Source organism: Typopeltis vanoorti, chromosome 11, assembly GCF_054136105.1.
Source record: "Typopeltis vanoorti isolate ZY-2024b chromosome 11, IOZ_Tvanoo_1.0, whole genome shotgun sequence".
Classification (NCBI taxonomy): Eukaryota; Metazoa; Arthropoda; class Arachnida; order Uropygi; family Thelyphonidae; genus Typopeltis; species Typopeltis vanoorti.
Window position 1 is genome coordinate 59452597 of NC_143559.1, and position 25731 is coordinate 59478327.

A 25731-nucleotide genomic window follows, 5' to 3' on the forward strand; every position below is an offset into this window, starting at 1 on the left:
CCCTCAAGGTTTTTATTAAACCTATTTTTTGCGAGGGGTGGTGGTGTGAGGCCGCATTAAGAAATCTTCCTGTGTTGGTGGGTTTTCTATAGATGGAGAAGGATAATTTATTATCTTTTTTATATCAAGAAAGGGAAATTTTTTATATTCTTCTTGTTCCAAAGTAAATTTTATGTTGTTTGTGTATATTATTCAGGTAATCTTTGAAAGCAGTGAGTTCCTCTGTTGTTCCTGGCCATATGATGAAAATATCGTCTGCATAGCGTAGCCAAATTTTCGGTTTTTTATGATAATTGTTTAAAGCATTATTTTCAAAATTTTCCATATACAGGTTAGCTAAAGCCAGGGGGGAAAGGAGAGCCCATAGCCAGTCCTCCTTGTTGTTCCCAAAATTTGTCTTGATACATGAAAAATGTATTTTTTATGCAATGTTCGTAAAGTTCTACGATGTCCGGAGGAAAAGGTCTTCAAGGAGATTCACTGTTTCATTTCTGGGATTTGTAAAAAGGCTGATTACATCCAAACTTGCTAATGTAAAAATAATCATAATTAAAATTCTGAATATTTTTACGTATCGTTTATGTTAGTATGTTTATTAGTTTTGTTTTCATAACACGCATTGTCAGCACTTGCGATGTGCCCGTTATGGAAATTGTTTTGTTAAAAGTGATATGTAAAGCAGTTAAAAATTTATGTACTTACCGGATTTGAATAGTTGTGTTACTTTAAACAAATTTATTATGGTTTGAAATATTAAGTTTTTGTTTTATGAGGACATTCTCTTGTTGCTAACGGAGACAACGTATCAGCCATTATACAGTACTTAGTTTCTCGCTTGCCATGGAGTGCACATGCTCGCGGAGAAGTTTGATGAGTGATTGACAGCTGACAAGAAAAGCGTTCGGTATCTGAGTAACGGCTCTAAACAAGATAGCGTTCAGAAGGAATTTAGAACACAAGCCAGCAGACATTTAGGTTCGGGAGGAATTTAAGTTTTTTATGTGACAGTCGGAGGAAAATTAATAGTATATTCCGAAAAAGGAATCGTGGAACTATTAAGTTTTAATGTGGAATAAGTATGTGGATAAATAAAAGAAAATATTGCTATATGCGTTTTAAACGGAATATTGGAGGAAACACTAATTGAAAGATTTATAGTAGATTCCAAAAAGGAAATCGTAGAACTAAGTTTTTTTTAATTAGAAGAGTAAGACTGTCAATAAGCATTTAGTGAATAAAAGAAGAATTTGCTATTTACGTTCTAAAGGAATGTTTGAGAAAACTCTGATTAGGAAGTTTCATCTGTATTAAGGATGCCAGATCTGACTATTATTTCTACTGAAGAAAAGAGACAGAATTAAGTTCGGACGAATTAATGTGTGCTACATGAGTGATGAGAAAGGATCCTGTAAAAAATGAAGAATAAAGTCATATGTCTTTGGAGAAGGGCCTTGACAGAGAAAGAAACTGGCTATGAACATTTTGTGATTGTGCAAACAAGGTGTTTAGTCTAGTCTTAAGTGTAAGTTTAATTTAAAAGGCCTTGGATCCAATTAATTTGTAGTTAGTTATGCATTATTTGTTTGAAGTGTATATATATATTGTTTTTGTTTTATTAAATGTGTTTATTTTGCATTTTGGTCTTGAGTCAGTGATTATTTGGATTCTGAAAGAAAGAGTTAAGATCATTGCACCAATTGGAGTGAACCCTTGTGCATATAATAACATATAGGTACACTCGGAATAAAAAAAATAATTGTTAGAAACAGAGATCATCTCTATGGTAGGATTAAAAATATTAAGATATAATATCTATGAATAATCTCCTCAATATAAAAATCCACCAATTATTAACACTAAGATGTCTGAAGGTTCTATGTATATCTCTTTACCTTCACAATAAAATGTGCACTGTTCTTAATGAAAGATGCTGTTTCTCTTGTGTGTGGTAAAATCATGTCGGTGAGGTGTTTTGCCAAATTCGAGGTCGGAGAGTCTCTTCCATCCATTATCGGTCTTAAAGGAATACCTATCTTATGTATTTTTGGTACTCCATATATTCTTGGAACTAATGGGTGTTTTGATTGTAAAGTTCTTTTTAGTTCTTCAGTCCAATTGGGTATCTTTTTAACTAGATCATTGGTTTTATTGTGAGCTCACCAGGTGGGATCTCTGTCTAAAGGTGTATAGATATTAGAATCTTCAAGAAGAGTTTTCATATTTTTGTTATAATCCTCAGAGTTCAAAACTACCATTGCATTCCCTTTATCTGCCTTAATTATAATGATATTTTTGTCTGATTTTAGTTCTTTAAGGGCTGTGTATTCCGTGTAAGGTAGGCTCCTGGGTGGTAATTTGCTTTGTAATAGCAATGCTGTGCTCTGTATATGGATGAAATCTGATGTATCACTGCAAATTTCATATTCCTTTCTCTATTTGAGCTATGATGTCAATTTTTGGTAGGCAGCATGATGTTAAAGCGAAATTGAAACGCTTCAGAAGTAGATTTTTTTTGGTTCTTGATAGGACTCTTGAAGAAAGGTTAATTACTACTTTGGAATAATCTAGATGTTTTCTTTGTTTTTCTTTTTTGTGAAGTAGTACATTAAATTTTTTAATTAAATTACGCTTCTTTTGATCAGAAATCGCTGCAGCTTTGTTGTATGTGATATTGTCAATGTTGTTCCACAGGTCGGATGGAAGCAATGAGGTTAACTCATTGTGCTGAGTAAATGTATCTTGGCTTATTTGTGCTAGTTCTGATCTAGTGGATGTAATCCTTTCTCTCAAAATCGTTAGTTCCATTCTTCAGTAAATTCTGTTAGCTTTGGTTGTATGGAATGTAAGCTTGATTTAGATGAACTTAGGTACAATTTCATTATCTCTACATCGGATTAAAAATGTTAGACGGTTGATGAAATTCAGATGTTTAATGCGTCATTTCTCTAGTTGCGTAATTTTATACCAAAAGCACTCACCATAAGTTTCTAATTGTAGGTGTAAGTTTCTGTGGTTTAGCAGTTCATAAGAAAGATTCCGGTAATTGGACCACATGTTTTTTTATTGTTATTTATCTTAATAAACATGTGGTCCAATTACCGGAATCTTTCTTATGAACTGCTAAATCACAGAAACCTATTCCTACAATCCTTCACATTGATCGTCTTCGAGACTGGAATAGCCATGTTTAAACTCGGTAGCCCATTTCTTAATAGTCGAAAATGAAAGAGTGCCCATAAACTTTTATGAAATTTGAATGAATTTCTTTTGCTGTTAAACCTTCTTTTACAAAAGAATTTTATAACTGCATGATACTCAATTTTATCCATTTCAAGGGATACAAATAACACTTTTGCTTCAGACAGCTGTATAAAACAAACTACTTGATAGAATGACTTGCAATTTCACATGGATGCTTATGACAGATGTACCAACTTAGAAAAAAAAAAAAAATCTTGCTGATAGTGTTGCCATCTATGATCGAAGCAGAGAACTTTTTTGGCCATCCTCGTTATATTCTTATGATTTCTAAACTTCTACTTTTTCATGTATATGAGGTAGACTGAGGGCAGTTGAAGAATTGAGGGCTCATTTAAGGGCAGTTAATTCTCTGTTTTATATTTTTTTATAGTACTACTATCATATCCTGTACACCCCTTGAGGGTACATGGCAGGAATTTGATGATGATGATGATGATATTTTTTTATGTAGTTCTCATCCATGAAAGGTTTATTTGTAAACCTCTAATACATTTGCAGTATGGGTAGGTTAGGGATTTTTATTTATTTTTACTGATTTTATACACACACACATACACATAGCCTGTCAAAAAAAATTTATACACATTTTAACAGATGTCATCTATGGACTTTTTTCGAAGTTGGATCGAATTACGTAACAATGTATAGTATGATGTTCTCTCAAAATATGTTGTTACTCACATTGAATACTAACATCAACACGTGACCTCAAACAAAATGGCCAAGATATGATTGTCATTCGAGGAACACAAGACCATTTTAAAGTGGTATTTCAAATTTGAGAATGTTGTTGAAGTTCAACAACAATGGAGGTGCGAGTTTGCAACACAACCTCCAACATGCCTGATAATTGCACGTGATAAGTTTGAGATCAATGGTACCGTGTGTGATGCGGAGAAAGGAAGATCCGGGAAGCCTCGCAACAAGTCCTGCTTCCTCGGCTATGGTGTTGAAACAGTTTACATGCTAGCCACAGCAGTCTACCACACAATGTGCATGTGAGGCAAGAGTTAGCAGTGCAAGTATATGGTGCACTCTTAAAGCAGCTAAGTGGAAAGTTTACATGCGAAGATTATTACATGCAATGAATGAATACGAATATGATCAAAGAATGCAGTATTGCGAGTGGTTTCAACACATGGTAGATGAGGATGAGGAGTTTGTGAGGAAAATGGTTTTTGTCTGATGAAGCACAATTTAAGCATAATGGAAGAGTGAATTGGCATAATTTTGTTTACTAGGCTGCAAAAAATCTGGACGTTCATGTCAATGAGGCAGTCAATTTACTGGAGCTCAATGTCTGGTGTAGCTCAGTGGAAGTGGCGCTTGCATCCTCTGCGCTTGGCTGCTCGAAGTTAGACCTAGGTTCTAGTCTAGTCGCCGAATGGAGGAACTTTTTCTAAGCCCATCTTTGACCGGTTCCCGAGTTAGTCGATCTCTGGCACGGACAAGCGGGTTTTCCCTCCCGGAAACTCGGGTTTTTCATCCCGTAAACACAAGAAAATCGACCATAGTACCCACATTATTTCAGACAGTGACATATCTTGTTAGGGTTAGGTCCAAGAGATGGCAGCACTTGTTTGCCAGCCTCTTGATCAGTGGCTGCTATAATTAGTGATAGACATGGGCTAGCTATCTCTGATTGGCTACCGGTGGAGATTGAACTGCCCACTCAGTCTCCAAAAGCTAGATAGGGTATAAAGGCCTCGCCTACTCCCTATTAGGGAATAAAAGGCGTTAGTTGATTTTTTTTTTTTCAATGTCTGGTGTAAACTGTCATATAGAGGTTTAATAGGACCATTCTTCTTTGAAGGTACTGTTACCGGTCAAGTGTACTACCTAGATATGCTACACACATCTATTTTACCTGCCATTCATGCACTTTACGGGAATGATCAATTTCTCTTCAAACAAGATGGCACACCACCACTGAGAAGCGAGACCTTACCTTGATGAGAGTTTGCAGGGACAATGGATAGGACAAAAAAGGTGCAGTTGAGTTCCCCCTCACACTCTCCTGATTTAACACCCTTGGACCTATGGGGAACTCTAAAGGATGTAGTGTATCATAGAAAACTAGCTACACTGGTGGCCACTTCAGAAAGAAATTGAAACGGCATGAGCAGCAATCCCACTGGACACTTTGGCCAACTTGCCCAAGCAGTAGTTCGCCGTAATAATAAGTGTCTGGACACTAATGGTAACCACTTTGAGCAGCTCATGTAATTGTAGAAGTCAAAAGTAACTTGTATTCATCCCTTGATGTCTGTATAAATTTAGTATTACAATTTTTATACAGGTTTTTCTTTTGCTGAAGTGTGTATACATTTTTTTGACAGACTGTGTGTGTCTGTGTGTGTGTGTGTATATATATATATAAATAAAAAATCCCTAACCTACCCATAGTGCAAATGCACTATAGGTTTACAAATAAACCTTTCACGGATGAGAACCACATTAAAAAAATGTAAGAGAGAGAATTAACTGTCCTTAAATGAGCCCTCAATGAGCCTCACACACACACATGAAAAATTAGAAGTTTAGAAATCATAAGAATATAACCAGAATCTGTATTTAAATTTTGTAGCTCTAGAAAAGGCATATGACAGGGTGTGTCAAGAGAAAAGCTCTTACAATTATATGGTGTAAATGAACATCATATCAAATGATGCATGGTGTATATTCGGTAAGACAGCAGTTAGAGATGTGGAAGTTAAAAGACTGTCAGATGTAAAATCAGGTGTAAGATAGGGATGCACGCTATCTCCACTGTTATTCATTATCTATGTGGATCACATTACAATGTGAACAAAAAGTGGCATTAAGTCTGATACCAAAACTGAAGATGTTAATCTCAGTTCTTTACTCTATGCAGATGTTATACACTTAAAAAAAATCCAGTATGAATCTGCAGGATTCTTTAAATAAATCACTGTTGTAACAAATATGGAATGAAAATTGGCAATAAAAAGAAAAGATGTTGAGTACTCTTTTCGGAAAAGCCACTGAGTTTCATGTGTTGTTGGATAGTAGAAAGTTCTTTCTGTAGAAAATTAGAAGTAGAACAATTAGTTTTGGCTCTTCTGATTAGACATTTTATGATTCCTGTTTTTTGAGAAGGATGATGGGCTGATTCAACATCGATTTCGTAATACACTCTGGATATTTCTTATGTCAAAACAAATTTTACAGCCAAGTAGAAGGAATGGCCATGGGAAGTCCTCTCTCTCCTGCTTTAGCCAACTTTTATTTAGAACATCTAGAAAAAGTCCTCTTCTCATCTATTTTCCCTCAACCATCCTTTTGGGTAAGATATATAGATGACATCTTTACTGTATGGCCGCACAACAAAGACTCCTTACCTTCTTTTTTAAACAGTATCAATTCCTTACATCATCGTATAAAGTTTACTATGGAAATGGAAGAAAACAACCAGTTATCTTTTTTAGACTTTCTCCTCATCCGGTCACCTTCAAATACTCTTACAACTACAGTTTACAGGAAACCAACGTTCACAGGTCATTATATTCTTAAAGAATCAGCCCATCATCCTTGTCAAAAAACAGGAATCATAAAATGTCTAATCAGAAGAGCCAAAACTAATTGTTCTACTTCTAATTTTCTACAGAAAGAACTTTCTACTATCCAACAACACATGAAACTCAATGGCTTTTCCAAAAAGAATACTCAACATCTTCTCAATTCTTATAATCCACCACAAAACAACGAAGATTCAATACGTCGAGTTCCAATTCCTTACATCTCCAGGATTTCAGAACCTATCGCAAGAATTCTGAAGAAATATGAGTTAACTATGTATTCACCTATTAACAAATTATCTTCCCATTTTCCTTCTCCTAAAGACAAACGCTCAACTATATCTCTTCCTGGAGTTTATCAAATTCCCTGCAACTGTGATCTCTCCTATTTTGGACAAACTGGACATTCTCTTGAAAAAAGAATCCAAGAACATCAATCCTCCATTCATCACAACAAACCTGAAAAATCTGGATTGGCTCAGCATGGGATTGAAACTAACCACAACATCTTTTGGTCAAAAACTCACCTCTTACATAGATCCCGTTATAAATTTGAACGTTTATTCAAAGAAAGCGTAGAGGTCTTACTCCATCGTCCTAACCTGAATCGGAATGACTATATCAAAAATCTGGGAAAGTCTAATCAGAATAACTCGTTAATCATATTAATTTTATGTTATTTAATATTATTAATTAATATCCTTATTTCAATTATGTCTCTGCTTAAAAATATTCCCTTTAATACTTGGTGATATAACATCACATGGCTTGTTCTATTTTTAAATGATCTAGTGTTAGTGTTCCACTTTGCATTTTTTTAAAAACTGTTCTTGTGGTGCCACTGAAGATGGTCTGCTATTTCCAGATCGAAATATTTGGTTAATTAAATATCTTTCTTGTGTTTACGTGCATATATTATTCAATAAAAAGAAAAAGACCATAAAAATAAACAGAACATTGAAAACATCAATTGCATCTTAAGTTGGAAATCTAAAGAACAGGTAACATTTCACCTTTTAAAGAATAGTTTTTAGCAAACATGTAAATAGACAACAGATGTAAACAATGTGCAGTGGGAAGTTGCCTGACTTGAAGTCAAAAAGCTGTGTATACAAGACTGTGTTCACTAATTTTAATTTATGGATTTCAGAGCTTAGTTAGAAATAAAACAGCTAAGCAAAGACTGCCCACTTCCCTAATTCTTCTCAGAGATTCTGAAAAGAATTAGTGTAGCAAACAGATGGCATCACTGGATCATATTAAAAATGAAGATATTATGAAGGATGGAACTTGCGCATGTTAGCACTCAAGAAAGTGCGACATGGTCACAAATAGAATTGGATGGAAAAAGCAGGTTAACAAAACTGATGTTTCAATGTGATGTCAGAATGGCAGGAAAAGACCAAGATCTCAGTAGACTAATGCAGCTAGAAATACTATTTATCTTCAAACAAATAGAATTGGAAGGAAAAGGTTAGCAAAACTGCTGTTTTGATGTCAGAATGGCAGGAAAAGACCAAGAGGAAAACCAAGATCTCAGTGGACTGATGCAGCTAGAAATACCATTTATCTTCTCTGCACCACTCTTCACAAAAAATGGACATCATTTGCATGCTTAAAAAATGTGCCACTTCCATTTTAAGAAATTAGAAGATTAATGAAGAACTGCAAATTCTACTTCACCAACTAATGCTCAACAGGTATCCAAAAAAACCTGTCCAAAAATTGCTCTTCTCTAATCTTGCTCAGCAGCAAAATCCTGACATACACCACAGAGACTTAATTTCCATTCCTTATAAACCTATTCTTGCTATAGGATCTTCTCTACTCTCTTAAAGACAATAACTTCTTCCACAAACATCCTGGGGTTTACACAATTCCATACTTATGTGGTCTTTCATATATAGATCAGACTTTGTGAAGTTTTGAGATAAGAAAGAAAAGTCATTTCATTAAAGTTAATTACTGTGGTTATTGTGTAATTTATTGTTTAGTCATGCCACAGGTACTTTTAAAGGTCAGACATTATTCATACTGTAATGGTTTCTATAACCTTCACTTGGAAGTGCATTTAACTTACAGTTGTAATCTTGTATTTATATTTCTTGTGTTTACCATGATGAAGCCACACATTTTTAGTGACAAAACTAGTAGATTAATTTAGTTCCTATAATATTATCACCAATAAAAACCAGTTAATTCAACAGCAAAAATTTACTATCATGATGAATTATCTAATTCTATGGAAGTTGAGCAACAAGAATAATATTGTTTAAATGATAATGCAATTAATATAAGCAAAAAATGCAAAAACAAATTAACCTTTATTTAGAAAGATACTAGTTAATCTATAAGACTCTAAAGTTATTTTATTAAATATAATTTTCAACAAGTACCTATGACTCACCTTCTCCTATAGGATCAGGAGGACCTATACTTCGACCAGGCAATTTAGTACCACTCCATCCCCTTTCTAATGGTGTCAGCTTGATTCTTCTAAAGCCACTCATTTCATTTCTAAGTGCAACAAGTTTTTTTTCTCGTTCCTCATCTTTTGGTAGTTCTACACGCTGTACAATTTCTTTACCTCTAATGATTGGGGCATTCAATCCAGGCCATACCATATTAATTGGACCTAATATTTCAAACATCAAAGAGTTTACCAACTATCACAACAGTATGAGTATAATAATATGCTTTCTAGTGTAAGAAAAAGCATTTTAAACAAAACAAGTAATCTCTTAGTTTCAATTTTGTGAATACAGATGAAACAAATCCTCAGGTTATCCATAAACTATTGCATGCAGTATGCAGCCAGAGTAAAGTGGCAACACTCCAACTAAAGATAGAGGGAAAAGAAAACCTATACAATATCTTGAAAAAGTACTTTTCTTTTCCAAACTTTGCATGGTTTCCTAAGGTTACCATTCTGAACAGATTGCTGCATTACCCTAATGCACCTATCTGCATAAAGCTATGATATATATTAATTTTATATATAAAATTCAAAACTAAGATGTAGTTTCATGGACTTCATTTTCTTGATAGAGAAATTAGGCAGATATTATACTCCTAAATAAATCTAGTTAGTCTGTCAGATTTCCTGACTGAATTGAATAACTCCTGTAATAAATGCTATGAAAATCAAAGAAAAGTAAAGACCTGAGATTAACATCTCTGATATTGATATCGGTTTTCATGCCACTTTTCTTCATATGTGATCCATATAGATGAATAACAGTGGAGATAATGTGCACCCTTATCTCCTTTTTTTACGCCACCTTTATTATATTTGATTCTTTTCACAGTATTCTTTCCTCCACCTTCAGAATATTTTTCTACCTTCATGATATTTATTTTCTATATTCTTAGCAACATTTTCCCATGACTTTTGTTTAGTTGGTTTCACACAGTGCTTCACTTCCTTACACTTTTCGTTGGAAGTTCTCCACTGGTTATATTATAAATTAAAGATAACAAGAAATTATGTACTTGGTTTAATCCTTTATCCAAGCGTAAGCAAACAAGTTTGCTCCTGAACTATTTTCAGGACTGGGACAACTCGTATAAAGAAGCTAATGATTTCACATCACTTGCCTTAGTATCCCAAAATGCAAAGCACATATCCATATGTATAATGCTATGCATTATGGGAAGGATCACTACCAAACTGGTTTCGACCTTTATTGAGGTCTCATCAGTGGGAGCCAGACCCAGAGGTGATACTAAGGTTGAAATAATGCAGTAGTCAGCTTATACTTGGATAAAGAATTAAACCAAGTATATAATTTCATGGCATCTTTAATTTATAGTATAACCAAGTGGAAAAACTTCCAACAACTTTCTCTAATCCAGAGTATTTTAAAAAATAAGCTGTGACACCTTTTGGCTACTCTTATATGAAAATATGAATTCTGCATTACTTCAACTTTAGTATCACCTCTGGGTCTGGCTCCCACTAATGAGATCTCAAGGGTTGAGTACCAGTCTGGGTAGTGACCCTTCCCATAATGCATAGCATTATACATGTCTAAGGATATGTGCTTTGCATTTTGGGATAATAAGACAAGTGACGTGAAGTCATTACCTTCTTTATACGAGTTGTCCCAGTCCTGAAAAATAGTTCAGCCGCAAACTTGTTTGCTTACACTTGGATAAAGGATTAAGCCAAGCATATAATTTCTTGGTACCTTTAATTTATCCTTACACTATTCTCTGTATTCTCTGAAAGCACAAGCTGACTCGCTTGCCAGAAACGTTCAATATGCTTTCTTCTTTTCCTTGTCTGCCTCTAAACTTCCTCAGTTCACCAATGAGTACTGATTTTTCTATCGTCGCACAAATGGCAGGGATAGAAACCTTGCAACATACCTCTTTGGCTGAATCAATGTTTTCGTTAGGGTCTGTCCCCGAATCTGCAAGTTTTGTTTCTTGTTTTCAAACTCTTTTATTTACCTTGAATAATTATTATTATACAGTATCTCCATGAAGTCTGGAGACTTCATCATGGGAGACTACTAACTATTATACATCCCAAACTTATCACACCTCTCTTTATTCACAGACAACTAATTCTGGCAATCCATTCACCACTCTCCATGCAAAACATCTGGTCTGCACACCCCTACTAACCACACTCTTACACAACTTCCATGGATGGCTCCTAGTTCTCTGACTGCTTGTCATATATTGAAAATTTTTCTTTTCATCAATTTTATAAATTCCCTTTAATATCTTAAAAATTTCCATCATATCCCCTCTTTTCAGTCTATCAACTAAACTTTGTAATCCACAAACCTTCAAACTATCCTCATTCCACAGACCTATTACCAGCTCAGTCACTCTTCTCTATCACCTCCTGGTCCCTAAGATACCCCAGCTGACCAAATCTGTGCACAGAGTCAAGATGCGGTTGAATCATAGCCTTATAAAGGCTATGATCTTTACTTGTTAATGTATTTTTCAAAATCCAAGTAATCCTTTGAGCGATTTTTACCAACTTTTGCAATATGCCTTCTGCATTTCAATTTTCTATCCACCATTATCCCCAAGTCCCTAGCTTCATCAATTTCCTGCAATCCAGGACCATCAATTTTATAATTATTATTATTGTTACGTTACACCTCCAGGGAGTCCAAAGACTCATCGAGGGAGGGTGTTTACTTTACAACTCTGTCTCCACAAACTACAACAAACCACCATGACTAGTATTTTCACAGACAATCACAAATATCCATGCCCACAGCAGGATTCGAACCAGAAGCCTTTTGGCTGGAGAGTGGACATGCTAACCGCTCAGCCAACCAAGTAATGTGGGCAAGGCCAATAAATAAATTGGCATTGCCCACAATGCCAATTTATTTAAATCCTGCAGGATATCTACATCACTTTTATCTTACTATTGCTCTCCCTAGTTTTACATCATCAGCAAACAACTGAATATCCCCTCTTAAATCTTTTCCTATATCACTGAAATACAAATGAAAGAGTAGTGGCCCTAGTACAGAACCTAAGGTACTCTACTAGTCACCCTCATTCTCCTAGATTACACTTCACCACATACTACTCTCTGGTGTCTGCCATCCCCTATCCATGCTAGTAGCTTCATATCCAGTCCCATTTGTTCCAACTTTTGTAATAGTTTTCCATATGATATTCTGTCAAATGCTTTGCACAAAGTCCAGCTACATCATGGTGTAGCCATTTTCTCTATCAAATTCTGCTGTCACTTGATTATAAAATGTGAATAAATTACTAAGACACGACCTACCTTTTACAGAGTGGGATGCAGAAATAATATTTGTGTATCTCAATCTATAGTCTACCTCTGAAAACTGCTCAACTTTGATTCATTTTAAAATTGTTCACACTTTTCTTTTCAAGATGATGTTTAATTTTATCCTGCTCAAAACCAAATGATCACTTCCCTATTTCAATATTTGCTGTTTTATCTTTAAAAAATTTCATACTTTGCTAAAATGCTTTTCAGTATTATGAAAAGCACCAGGACTGAGTAAGTGCATGGCAGCTCAATATCAAACATTACAGCCAATGAGACTTTTCTTTCTTGCATCTTCTCTCCAAGTGAATTCATGCACATCTTCATGTTGGAACATGATATTAGTAATAACTAGTCTATATTCTGAACAGAAATCGAGTGAGTACTTACCATTATTATTATTATTAGCTTTGCTCTTTTCTCCACATTTCCCCAAAATATTTCTATATGTTTGGTAATCATTTCATGCTCTGCTATTTAGGTCTCCAACAAGGACTAACTTTTTTTTTCTGTGTCAGTTGCCTTTTCTTAATGCCTCAAAAAATTCCTCTTATTTCTTTCTTATTAGAACCTTCTATGGGACCATAAACACAAATAAATCTCATTGTCCAGTTCCTCGATTCTGATATTTGCCTACAGCACTCCATTGATATTGCATATCATTCAAGATGATCATCTTTGTATTTAGTGTTGAATATTACTCCTTGCCTCTGATCATTATTGCCTGAACATAACTTGTATTTGTTGCTTAGAAACAGCTCACCTGCTTTTGTCTTCATTGTTTTGGTAACACAAAACAATTTGGTATTATGCAATGTGGTTCTTATCCAATTCTTCTACTGGTTCCACTTCTTTTCTGTATATATATATATATTTTTTTTTTCCTTTTTTTAAGAAATTTAAGACAAGGTGAGATAGGAAACTTGGTGCCTTTTCCATTCTACAAAAGAGTGCAAATTTAAAAAAAAAAAAAAAATATATATATATATATATATATATATAGCTTTAATTTTTAAATAGCTTCCCTAAAATCTGACTATGAATAATTTCAGACATGTAGCTGTATAACACCAAAATACTTGCACCACAATCTTTAAATTACTGGTTATATAACAGAACTAATTTCCAGGATTGATTAAGCATTACTTACCAACTCCTAAAATCTGTCCTCTATTAAGATTCTTTGAAAACTTTCTACCTGCACCCCTTCCTCTTCCTTTTTTTCTGCCAGCATTACTAACACTAGTAACACCTTTCCATAGTTGGTTTGCAGTGACTGTTAAATAATAATAATAAATAGAACACAAAGGAATCTGTATTGCTAATATTTTTATTACTAGATTTCATTATTAATTAACATTTAAAATTATATACAAAAATGTTAAAACATCTTGTAGGACAAAGCCGAAATACCCCATTGCTTAACTAGTCATTCTATACATCTGATCCATGCATGAAAGGCTACCAGACCCACATCACATTAGTGCTGTGTGTGTGTGTGTGTGTGGACAAGAGAAATAGAAGAAAGAAAAAATCTGTTCACATTTTGCTTGAGCAGCTGAGGGTCATAATCTTTGGGGAAAGCAGAGTGTGGGGAGACTGTTCCAAAGGGCAAAAGTAGATGGGATGAAGGAAGAGGCAGTGAAGGTGGTTCGATGAGTTTCAAGATGGACTGTGAAAGTGTGTTAGTTAGCAGTAGCTCTTGTTTTAATGATTTTGAAGGAGAGTGGTAGAATAATAATGGCCAATGCAGTAGAGCAGTGTCCATAAAAGTATCTGTTGAAGAGATTTTAATTAACATTAAAAAGAGACACAAGGCAGAAACTGAATGTTTGTGAGAGAGAGAGAGAGACTGAAGTGAGTATGTGAGAGAGGGATCATTAATTAGCTGGATTGCCCTCTTATGGATAGAACTGAGCAATCTGAAAAGGATTTTGATTCTCCACCATAAATAAGGCAGCAATATTCCATGGCTTGAGGTGGGTGTCATTTTAATTACAGTATACTGTAATTATACTACCATTATCTTGGTCTTTCACTTATCATGCTACGTTGCTTGGCCTATCATGGCCAAATAATTTGTTCCATAGGAATGTAATTAATGCAGTAATAGGGCAATTAATCCTATCTAGTTTTAATTTTAAACTTTCATTTAAAATAAGAAAATAGTAATTTTTAAACCATCTGAATTAAATCTAGATGTACAAAAATAATAAACTATCTAGATTTGCATTATCATTTTTAAGCTGACTACTGCAGTGATTATATTATATATTTATAGAAATATGATTTCTGTTATATAATATATACACTATATAATACACACTCACTGTAATTTATAGAATTATGGAGGTCATCATCTGCCAACTCTTGAACCACCTAGTCATACCAACTAATCAGTGACCAGCAGTATGGATTCTGCCACTCGCAGTCTACAGCTGATCTTCTTGCTTTCACCACCCACCTCAAGCCATGGAAAAATTTCAAGAAACTCACGTGATTGCCCTCGACATTTCAAAGGCATTTGATTGGGTTTGGCACAGGGGCCTACTTAACAAACTGCCATCCTATGGTCTGCCTTCCTCACTCTGTAACTGGATCACCAACTTTCTCACTGGTTGCTGACTACGTGCCATGGTGGATGATTTGCTCTCCTCAGATTTTCCCACCAGTGCAGGAGTACCCCAGGGTTCTGTTCTTTCACTCACTGTCTTCTTTTTTATATAAATGACCTGTTCTTTTAGATTTTCAATCCTATCCATAGCTTTGCCAATGACAGTACACTCCATTCCTCCTTTTTATTTGACAAACCTTGTAGTGCTCAAGTATTAGAATCCTCAAGATCTACCATGACCAGTGACCTGAAATCAGATCTCCTAGCTATATCCCAGTGGGGTAAGGACAACCTTGTAAACTTCAATGCCACCAAAACTCAGTCCTGTCTGATCTCTCACAAGAAAGAGCTCACATCGTTTCCCACTTACCTTCAGTAATACTGAGATATCCAAACATAATTGGATTTCTCTACTCAGAATGATCTACCCCTCCAATATTTCCTGGCACAACCACATTTCGACTATAGCTTCTGTTGCCACTAAAAAAGTTGTACTTTTTCGCACAAGACACTACTTCACACCTTCACAACTGCTAACCCTATATGAAAGTGGTATGAAAAGTTCTTAGCCTAACAATGAAAAAACGGATTTATAATTTCAAAATTATTTTTATTTTTTAACATAATCTCTCCCTTAAAACTAATACATTTATTGCAGCGATGCGCCAGCGTCATTATCCCATCTCTGTAGTGGTTCTCAGTAAGATCTGCAAAACACCCCTCTGCATCTACAATCACCTCTTGATTCGAAGAAAAACACTGACCAGCGAGGATGAGTTTTAGTTTTGGGAAGAGATAGAAATCAGAGGGAGCCAAATCTGGGAATAGAGTGGATGTTCTGACAATTCAGAGCGCAGATCCCTTACTTTCCCCATTGCCAAAATGCTTTTGTGGGCAGGTGCATTGTCCTAATGAAACTTTGACTTTTTTTCTTATGCAACCGGGTCTTTTCTCATGAATTTTTTCACCTAGTCTGGTTAAAAGATCGGAAAAATATTCCCCGGTTATTGTTTTATCCTTTTCAAGATAATTGATAAACAAAATGCCTTTAGTATCCTAAAACACCAATGCCATCATCTTTCCTGCTGATGAAAGAGACTTTTTCTTCTTTAACGCTGAACAATCGGCTTCTGCCCACTGTTTTGACTGCTGTTTGGATTCTGGTATATAATAGTGAATCCAAGTCTCATCCATAGTAAAAAATCGATGCACAAAATCAGTTTTATTCTTGTTAAAACGCTCCAAGCACTGTTCAAACATTTTCATGCGTGCATTTTTGATTTGCTGTGAGCAAGCGAGGCATCCATCTTGCACAAAGCTTTTCAATATGCAATTCTTCATGCAAAATATATCCCACGTCCTTTTGAAATGCCTATAGTCTCAGCAATTTCACACACTTGGATTCGCCAGTCATCCAATAACATATCATGCACTTGATCAATGATTTCTGGTATTATACTTTTTGGACATCCTTCACATGTATCATCTTCAAGGTTGGTACGGCCATGTTTATACTTGGCAGCCCATTTCTTAATTGTCGAAAACGAAGGTGAAGAGTGCCCATAAACTTATGAACTTCGAATGAATTTCTTTTGACGTTAAACGTTCTTTTACAAAGAATTTTATAATCGTACGATACTCAATTTTATCCATTTCAAGGGATACAGACAACACTTTTGCTTCAGACAGCTGTATAAAACAAACTACTTGATAGAATGACTTGCAATTTCACATGTATGCTTATGACAGATGTACCAACTTAGAAAAAAAAATCTCCTGCCAATAGTGTTGCCATCTATGGTCGAGGCCGAGAACTATATATACATTACTTAACATATATAAGGAAAATATTTTTATTTGTCTATAACAAAATAATCAGCCAAAAATAAATGCAAAAACCAACAGAAAATATGATCGTAATACTTGAATTGTATATTTATGAATATTATGTATACATGATGAGAATGATAGACTTTGTTTGTATTGTAAACCTGTTCAGAGTGAGAACAATGTGTTTGTTTTAAGATACTGTATATTAGAAAATAATAATGAAAGAGAATGCTATATTTGAATTACTCAAAAGGTATAAAATTTGGAAGAGGAGGACCAGGCTTACTCCCTTCAACTACAATACTGTTTCCCATTGTAAATATGGCCAAAAAAGTTATAAATTTATCGAAAATTATACATATTAAAAACTTGATTATATTGTATTATATATAAAAACTACGTCAGTTCCCATTTCACACATGCAAAACAGATGAAACTCAGAAAACAAAAACAGCAACTCATGACAACATTCAATTGGATTGGTTGACATAATAACCAATCAAAGCCTCTAGGTGCTATTGTCTCAGAGCTCACCCGGCCTTGCCTTCTAAGCAATTGAAAACTACTAGAATGCCAAGAATTTGACCCACTGTGCCATCTGTACATCTTTTCAAAGGGTCAAAAGGTGTATGTATGTATTTTAAATGCACACCTGGGCTATTAAACGAATGTAATGCAATGTTTACACGTTGAAAAGTGTCCTCTTCATGAAGCACTGGGATATTGTGTTTAATTTTAGGAATCACGCGAAGCCAGGAAACAATTAGGGGAGTCGTTAATGGAATAAAGGCAAAAATATAATATCGATATTAGTGCTATTTGGTGGATGAGCACCACACACCTAGCAAACTCAGAAAATTCATCCCTGGTTGAAATCAAATATATAATTGTGTGGTAATTAGTTTGTGTAATCACATCAAATGAATGAAATCAGCTGAACATTAGTTTATGAATTTTTAATACAAGGATGGTCTTTTCAAAATTTAAAAAAAAAAAATAAATAAATAAAGCAATACATTTATTATGATATAATAAGTAATACATTCAAAAGTTTTATTTCTTAGCAAAACAATAGGAATTTTTTATCTTTCTCTCTTTTTTTTGTCTTGAAATTACAACAAATGATGACCATACAATTATATTGTGTGGTCATCATTTGAAAAGCTTTTAAAATGTTCCTCACATATTATCATAAGATTAAGAAGTAGAGAAATGAATCAAGAAAATCACAAGTTGCAAAAATAATCATTACAAAAATGAATGTCAATGCCAATCATTATCATAACAAATGAATGTGAAGTGTTTTAGCTTATGTGCTAGAGACTTTTTACTCCTGTTATTTGTAATCAAACTCTGCAACAAAAAAAAAAACATTTTAGTGTTAAAACAACAATTTTTAATAAAGATCCTGAACAGCATATTTCAACAAAATTCATCCAGTATGATAAATTACTATTTCGTATTATTTAGAAATCATTTTGTCAAATTTTGCAGCTAGCGATCCAACTGCTAACCAAACACCAAAGCTAAAATGACTTAACATTTAGTAAGTATCCAAAATAAATAATTTCAGTCTGATATTTTTGATTTGTTATTCCAGAATAACGGGTATGTATGAAAGACAGACAAACAGAAAAATAAACATCCTTTATTATCAACATTTCCTGAAATACCAAAGAATTTTTAGGATACTTCCTATTTCCTTTAATATATTTATAGGATTTGCAGCACACTGCTGATAAGAAATAAATCAAGATTTTCTATCAATAATTTTCTTCCAAATTGATCTATTAGCTTTTATCTCTAATTTGAAATATGTCTATTATATGACCCAGACATCCTAAACACCTTTTTCTCATTTGAACAGTCAATATCCAATGATCCAATTCACTAGGGAAATAGAAAGTAACAATAGTCTTCTCTTCCTAGAAACAAGAGAACTTCCAGTTATAAGAACTGGGTGGATTCTTGTCCTTCACAGCCTATAACCCCACCCCCTCCACACACACACACACACACACACACACACACACACACACACACACACACAGGTAAATACATCTATGAATAGCCCGCCTCCTGCAAGCCAACAAGATGGCATTATAAAAACCCTAATCCACAGGTAAAAATTGATTTGTTCTGATAGTGCTGCACTCACTACTGAACTTAACCACATACAAATCACCTTTTTAGCCAATGATTAACCGCTCCCACTACCAAATAAAAATAATAGAACTCCATACCCACACACCCTTCTCCCCTCCACTCCAAACATAGATTACAACAAATCAATCACTGTTCCATATATCTGGAGCACCTCTAAAATGTGCTCAATATCATAAAATTACAAAACACACAGCAAGTTAGTATCTCTTATCTGCTTTCATAAAGAACAGCTGCATCCTCTAGATTTACCATATCCTAATGCTGGGACATGACTGTTTAGCCAAGTAGGCAAAGTTACAGTTGCAGAGTCAGGACCAAACATTAGGATAGCAGAACATTAAGACTACATCAGTTTTCACCCCTATGATCACTCAGGTTTAGCAGACCATGTCCTGGATACCCACTTTGGGATTAGATGGAAAAAGTCACCTTACTCCACTGGAGCAAATTTGAGAGGTTTATCTGCGAATCAACTTCTCTTCGCAAACTATCCCAACCTGAACTGATACTTTGAATCAAATTGCCTCTCTGCAGACAATCAGCCTGCTGTCCAAGAACTCTTGACCAAATGATTACAACACATTATTTAAATTAAGGGGATATTAAATCCCACATAGTTTTAAAACCGAATAAGAAACTCAAAGATTGGAATCAGAGAATTTCTTGCCGAATATAGTAAATAAACTATAAAGTATCGGCGACCACTGGCGTGAGCAAATGCAAGTGACCCTAGCACGTAGTGCAATACCTCAAAGCCTCAAAAAAGGCTGAAACCGGTCTGGGTAGTGACCTCCCTACCATAATGTAATAACAGCATACATTTCCTAGGAAATGTGTTTTTACATTATGGAAAATACCTAAGAATAGCGATCAGAATTTACCGACTTTGCTGCGAGTCTTCCGGTATTGCACTACGTGCTAGGGTCACTTGCATTTGCTCACGCCAGTGGTCGCCGATACTTTATAGTTTATTTACTATATTCGGCAAGAAATTCTCTGATTCCAATCTTTGAGTTTCTTATTCGGTTTTAAAACTATGTGGGATTTAATAACCCCTTAATTTAAATAATGTTTTCATTGCCGAAATGAAACTTATTAGCTCTTTATACTTAAGTGATTACAACAGACAGCATAATTTTAGGACTATAAGCCTCTGTGTATTTCTTCTGAATTACTGAAGAAATGCCTACATGCACATGCTGATACAAGAGTATTATTTCCCCAAAGATGTCAATTTAACTTTAATAAAATATTGGAAATTATAATTTTTTTTTCATTATTATATCATCAACATTGTTAATTTCCTTAAACAACATTATGTGTAATAATAAACATTAAACTTAAGTATCAGAGTCTTCTGTAAAGACATTTAAAAACATTTTTGCCTATAGTGAGATTCAAACCCATAGCCTGTTGCTTGGAAAGTAACAATGGCCAGCTTTCCTTTTTCTGATAAACATCAGTATTCAACATCTGTATCTGTAATGAAAAGAGTCATACTGCAAACCTTTTCATGCCTTTTTGCTTCAAACTTTAAATGTCTGTTTTGCTAATCTTTTATTTTGTTCTGTTTAAGCAACATTATACCACTTTAATTAGCACTGCTGGCACTTTTTTTTTTTTTTTTTTGAATAATAATGTCACATTCAATGTAGAGCCCATGTTGCTCAGTGGAATTGCCATTTATACTCCACAGAGACCTAGGTTTGATTCTAGTAGATGACTAGAGGAACTTTTCGTAAACTTTTCTTCGACCATTTCCCGAGTTAGTCAATCTCTGGCATGGGCAAATAAACTCAAAAAATCAACCATAGAACCCACATTATTTCAGACAATAAAAAAATACAGTGTTAGGATTAGGGACAACAAGATGATGGCACTTGTCAGCCATCTCTTCACTGGCTGATCTTTGACTGGCTACCAGTGGAGATTAAATTGCTAAGTCCTCAAAAGTTAGATAGGGCTAAAACGGCCTCGCCTACTTTAGCAGAGGAGGCCGTTCTAGCTGTATATACATTAGTAGATTTTTTTTTTTCTGCCATATTCAATGCAGTTTTGCCATCTGTTTTCATTGCTCATTAATGGTCTCCACACTGTGATTCAATCATTTTATTTCTCACCTATCTCTTAGATTCATATGCTAAAATCACCTTGAAAACCATTTTTATATACTATTACTCTAGTGTTCTGGCTAATTCACTCTTGTTCCAAATAAATTTATTAGAATGGTTTCTCAACATGCCAGCCTTTCTAATTCTATTATTATTATTTGTGACACCTCCAAGGAGTCCAAAGACTCATCACGGGAGGACACCTACTATACAACCCTATGTCTCCACTACTACACCGAACCTCTACTACCAATCACCTACATCAACGCTATCTACTGCCCACAACCACCACCACCACAGTTAGTATTTTTGTCTGTAAATTGCATGTTTTCTAAAGGGCCAATTTGTCTGTATGTGGGATGAAAAACTCGAGTTTCTGGGAGAAAAACCCTGCTACCTCCGTATGAGATCGGCTAACTCACCTTCAATTGAAAAAGTCCATATAGAGATTCCTCCTGTCATCGAGAATCGAACTTAGGCCTTTCCTAATCAAAGGGTGCAACATACCGTCGTTCTTCCAATTGCGCTACGGAGGCGCTTAAAATATTCGATTACATTTTGTCATCCTTTCGCCTCTCCTGCGAGATTTGCTGAGATTCACAAAGACACCATTAGCACGTAACCCATCCACTACCAAAGGACAGAGACAATTTATTATTATTATCCCAAGACTCCATGGAGTCAAAGACTCATCTAGGAGGTGCTTTTATCATACACAGCTCATCATACCATGCTTTAAACACACTCAAATTCTCTGCAGACATCACACTCTCAGGCAAGGCATTCCAATCATTCACAACTCTGCATGCAAAAAAACCTGCTTCTCACTCCCCTGCACACACCCTTTTTATACAGTTTCCAAGGATGACCTCTGGTTCTCCCCTGATCTCCCACTATTTTTCTGTAGATCCTCTCCAACACTGATCCTACAACAACCCCTTACTAACTTGTAGGTCTCTATCATATCTCCCCCTCTTCCTCCTATCCACTAGACTCTGTAAATTGCATCATTTCAATTTTTCATATTCAACATTCCAGAGGTCAGAAAAACTACCTTAGTCAGTCGCCTCTAGACCCTTTCCAACATCTCTTCGTCCTTGTGAAAACCAGGTGACCAATGGGCACAGTATTCCATGTGTGGCCTAATCAAAGCCTTATACAATGGAACAAGAATTTCCCTATTTCTATAAGTCAATGTCCTTCGCATCATTCCCAGAAGTCTTTGTGTTGTCTTCACAATTTTGGCAATGTGTCCACTAAATTTCAGATCCTTATCCCCTATCACCCTAAGATCTATTTCTTCCACCTCTGACAATATATCTCCACCAAGCATAAATTCTGCATCCCATCTTTGTTTTCCAAATTTTAAAACCTCACATTTTGCAACATTGAACTCGCATCCCCATTTCCATGCCCAATCACTCAATTTATTCAAGTGTTCTTGTAAGGTCACAACATCTTCTCTACTCTTCATTGTTTGTCCCAGCTTTGCATCATCTACAAACAACTGAATATTTTCATCCAAATCTTCGCTAATATCATTAATATACGAGTTAAACAGTAATTGCCCTGCCCTGAGGTAACCACTAGTGACTTTCCTTTTCCCGAGATATTGCTCTCCCATACACAACTTGCTGATACCTATCAGATAGCCAGTCTCCAATCCAATGCACTAATCTAATATCCAACCCCCACCCCTCTAGTTTGACTATCAACTTATCATGCAGTAATCTATCAAAAGCCTATTATTTTCTATTATTATAAATAATTCTATTATTTATTCCAAATTTAATTTACCCTCTTATCTGAAAAAGCATAGCTAAGTAGATAAAATGCTATTTTAAATTTACTACTGAAACTGCAATTGATATTTTCTTTTTCTCTGCATATTTTCAGTCCACTCCTTGTTGATTTTGATCTTAATTTAGTTGTTTACTAGCATTTATACCCACGCTAGATTCAAAGTAACTTAGAATTCCAAGTAAGAATATTTCAATGGTGAATGCCACTGAATAATAAGCCATCATTATTATGATTAATGTTAAGTATAATAAGTACAAATGAAACAAGATTATCCTATATTTTGCAATATCATATAAAGTATAGAATAATAAATATATTCCACCTTCCTCATATATCAGATATATAGCTGGGCTTCTTATTAGAGCTGGTTTTGGTAATGATAAGGTAGTCAAACCAAAGTCCACTCTTTGTCAGAGAACAAATGTACTGACTTTCATAAATATTCCTCACATTTTGAATTTGAACACAATATTTATGATCCAAGGGCATTCCACTAGCATAGATGTGCTTAATAAACAAAATGAAAAATATAATACTGTTAATGACGGTAATACTGTTATTTTTGACCACACGAACTATAGGAGAGAATAAATGACTACTATTTGGGGTTTTTTTTGGTCAAATTTATTTTAAAACAAAGTTATACCAACTAGTTTCACGAACTGTGGCTGCTGGCTTCATCAGGGTAAAAGATGTATAAAAATAGTAAGAACACTTAAATGCTAAAAATTGTTAACACTAAAATACATTTTGAAATCAGGAAGAAGGAGCACATAGGAGACATCAATAATAATAATAAAGAAGACAAATCGTGGTTAACCTTTCATTTTGCTAGGACTAATCACATTATAGAATGGGATAAAAGCTCAATGCTTTACTTACAGGAGGACTTCCGTTCCCGAATTATAAAAGAAGCCACGACGGTTCTCCGCTCAGAACAAAACTTTAATAGAAACCAAGGACTGATTCTGCCCAAGATCTATAAGACCCTTATTAGATCTTTCAACATGCCAGAACCGAATTTTGCCACCAACTACAAATCGTTCCTACACAACAACTAGCAGATCATACACGTGCTATGTGTGTGATGTACGCGTTCTTCTGCTTTTATAAAAAATACAATTGTATTCGGTTTATTTTATGGTTTTAGTGTTAACAGTTTTTAGCATTTAAGTGTTCTTACTATTTTTATACATCTTTTACCCTGATGAAGCCAGCAGCCACAGTTAGTGAAATTAGTTGGTATAACTTTGTTTTAAAATAAATTTGACCAAAAAAAAAAAAAAAAACACAAATAGTAGTAATTTATTCTCTCCTATAATACTGTTAAATTAGAAACTGTACAGTTTCAAACTAACTATAATTACTTTCCTAATTTCCTAATCTGTCATCACTAAAGCAGCATGGATGATCTACAGAGCAGATGTAACTATTGTTGATCTATGTCATATTCCCATCAGTTTAAATAGGAACATGACATACTAAATGTTAACTCAAAATCAACATATTAGAATTCCAGTATCATAGAACAAATAATTAACATTTTTCAAAGGTGGAAGCATATTTTAAAGTGTTTTTTTTTTATATGTTTTTCCTTTTAATTTTAATGTTAAAAACTATTGTGTAATAATTACATTTTCATTTGTAAACATCTGATTAACCTCCCTACAGGCCAAGGTGGATGAAATAGTGAGACCAAATTGCACTTCATATCCATGCTGTTCAATGGGTGTAGAATTGTATCCAGATTTAGCTGGATGTCTATAGACGTCATGGCCAGTTGTGGGCTTAATGAGATTTAATCTATTTCAGTATTTATTTCCAGTTTTTAACCAAAATGGAGGCAGACACTCCATTTTCATAAAACTGGGCATCATGTGCCCAGTTTTATGAAATTTCTTAATGTGTCTAAGGATTAATGACATTAAGAAATATCGCAAAAGGAGAGAGAGAGCCACATGAAATTCACAGATGTATAGAAACAATGCAACTATTTGCATTAATCTTAGAATCTGAAAGTAGAATTGCTCCTTAATATAGTATAATGAGTCACAAACAACACACTGTCAATTTCCTGGATTAAAGTAATAAAACAATAACAAGATTACAAAACATTTTTACCTATTCCTAAGAAGATTGTTTTAAGCACTTACCTCTTGTGAAAAAACTGCCGCTGTACCGTTGGTCAGTTTTAAAAGTTTTGGAAAATGAGAGAACAGAAAAAATATTTGTGTACTTAGAAGCAGCACGATTCACACCTAAAAGAGGGGGGGGGGGAAGTAAATACAGACTTATACTGAAAGTACACTCAAATTAGATAATAAAAGGGGGGAAAAATATTAAATTATACAGTCTTTAATTTTTAAATGCAAAATACTGTTTCCAAATCTGATTTTTTTTTCTAAAATGTTGTAAAAAAAAACTTTGTATAAAACAATGGCAGAAATCTTGCAAAATGAAAGATTTTTCAAATCTTTCATTTTGCAAGATTTCTGCCATTGTTTTAAATGAAACAATGTTTCATTTAAACAGATTATTATCTTAGACCATCAATTAAAAAGACACCAAACATCTATTACCATACTTTTTAGGAAACTAACTATATGAATCCTCCAGCTCTTCAAGACC

General features: G+C 34.6%; 1 protein-coding gene across 1 annotated transcript in view; it reads right to left on the reverse strand.

Annotated features, from left to right (window-relative positions):
* The window catches only part of mRpS5 (mitochondrial ribosomal protein S5), a 119957-nt gene that overhangs the window by 75288 nt on the left and 18938 nt on the right, over positions 1–25731 (reverse strand). The window contains exons 2-4 of the mRNA XM_090399991.1: positions 25257–25361; positions 13730–13855; positions 9208–9435 (exon numbers count right to left, since the gene is read on the reverse strand). Of these exons, the coding sequence (XP_090256117.1) occupies positions 9208–9435; positions 13730–13855; positions 25257–25361 (459 nt within the window). The remainder of the gene's footprint in view (positions 1–9207; positions 9436–13729; positions 13856–25256; positions 25362–25731) is intronic.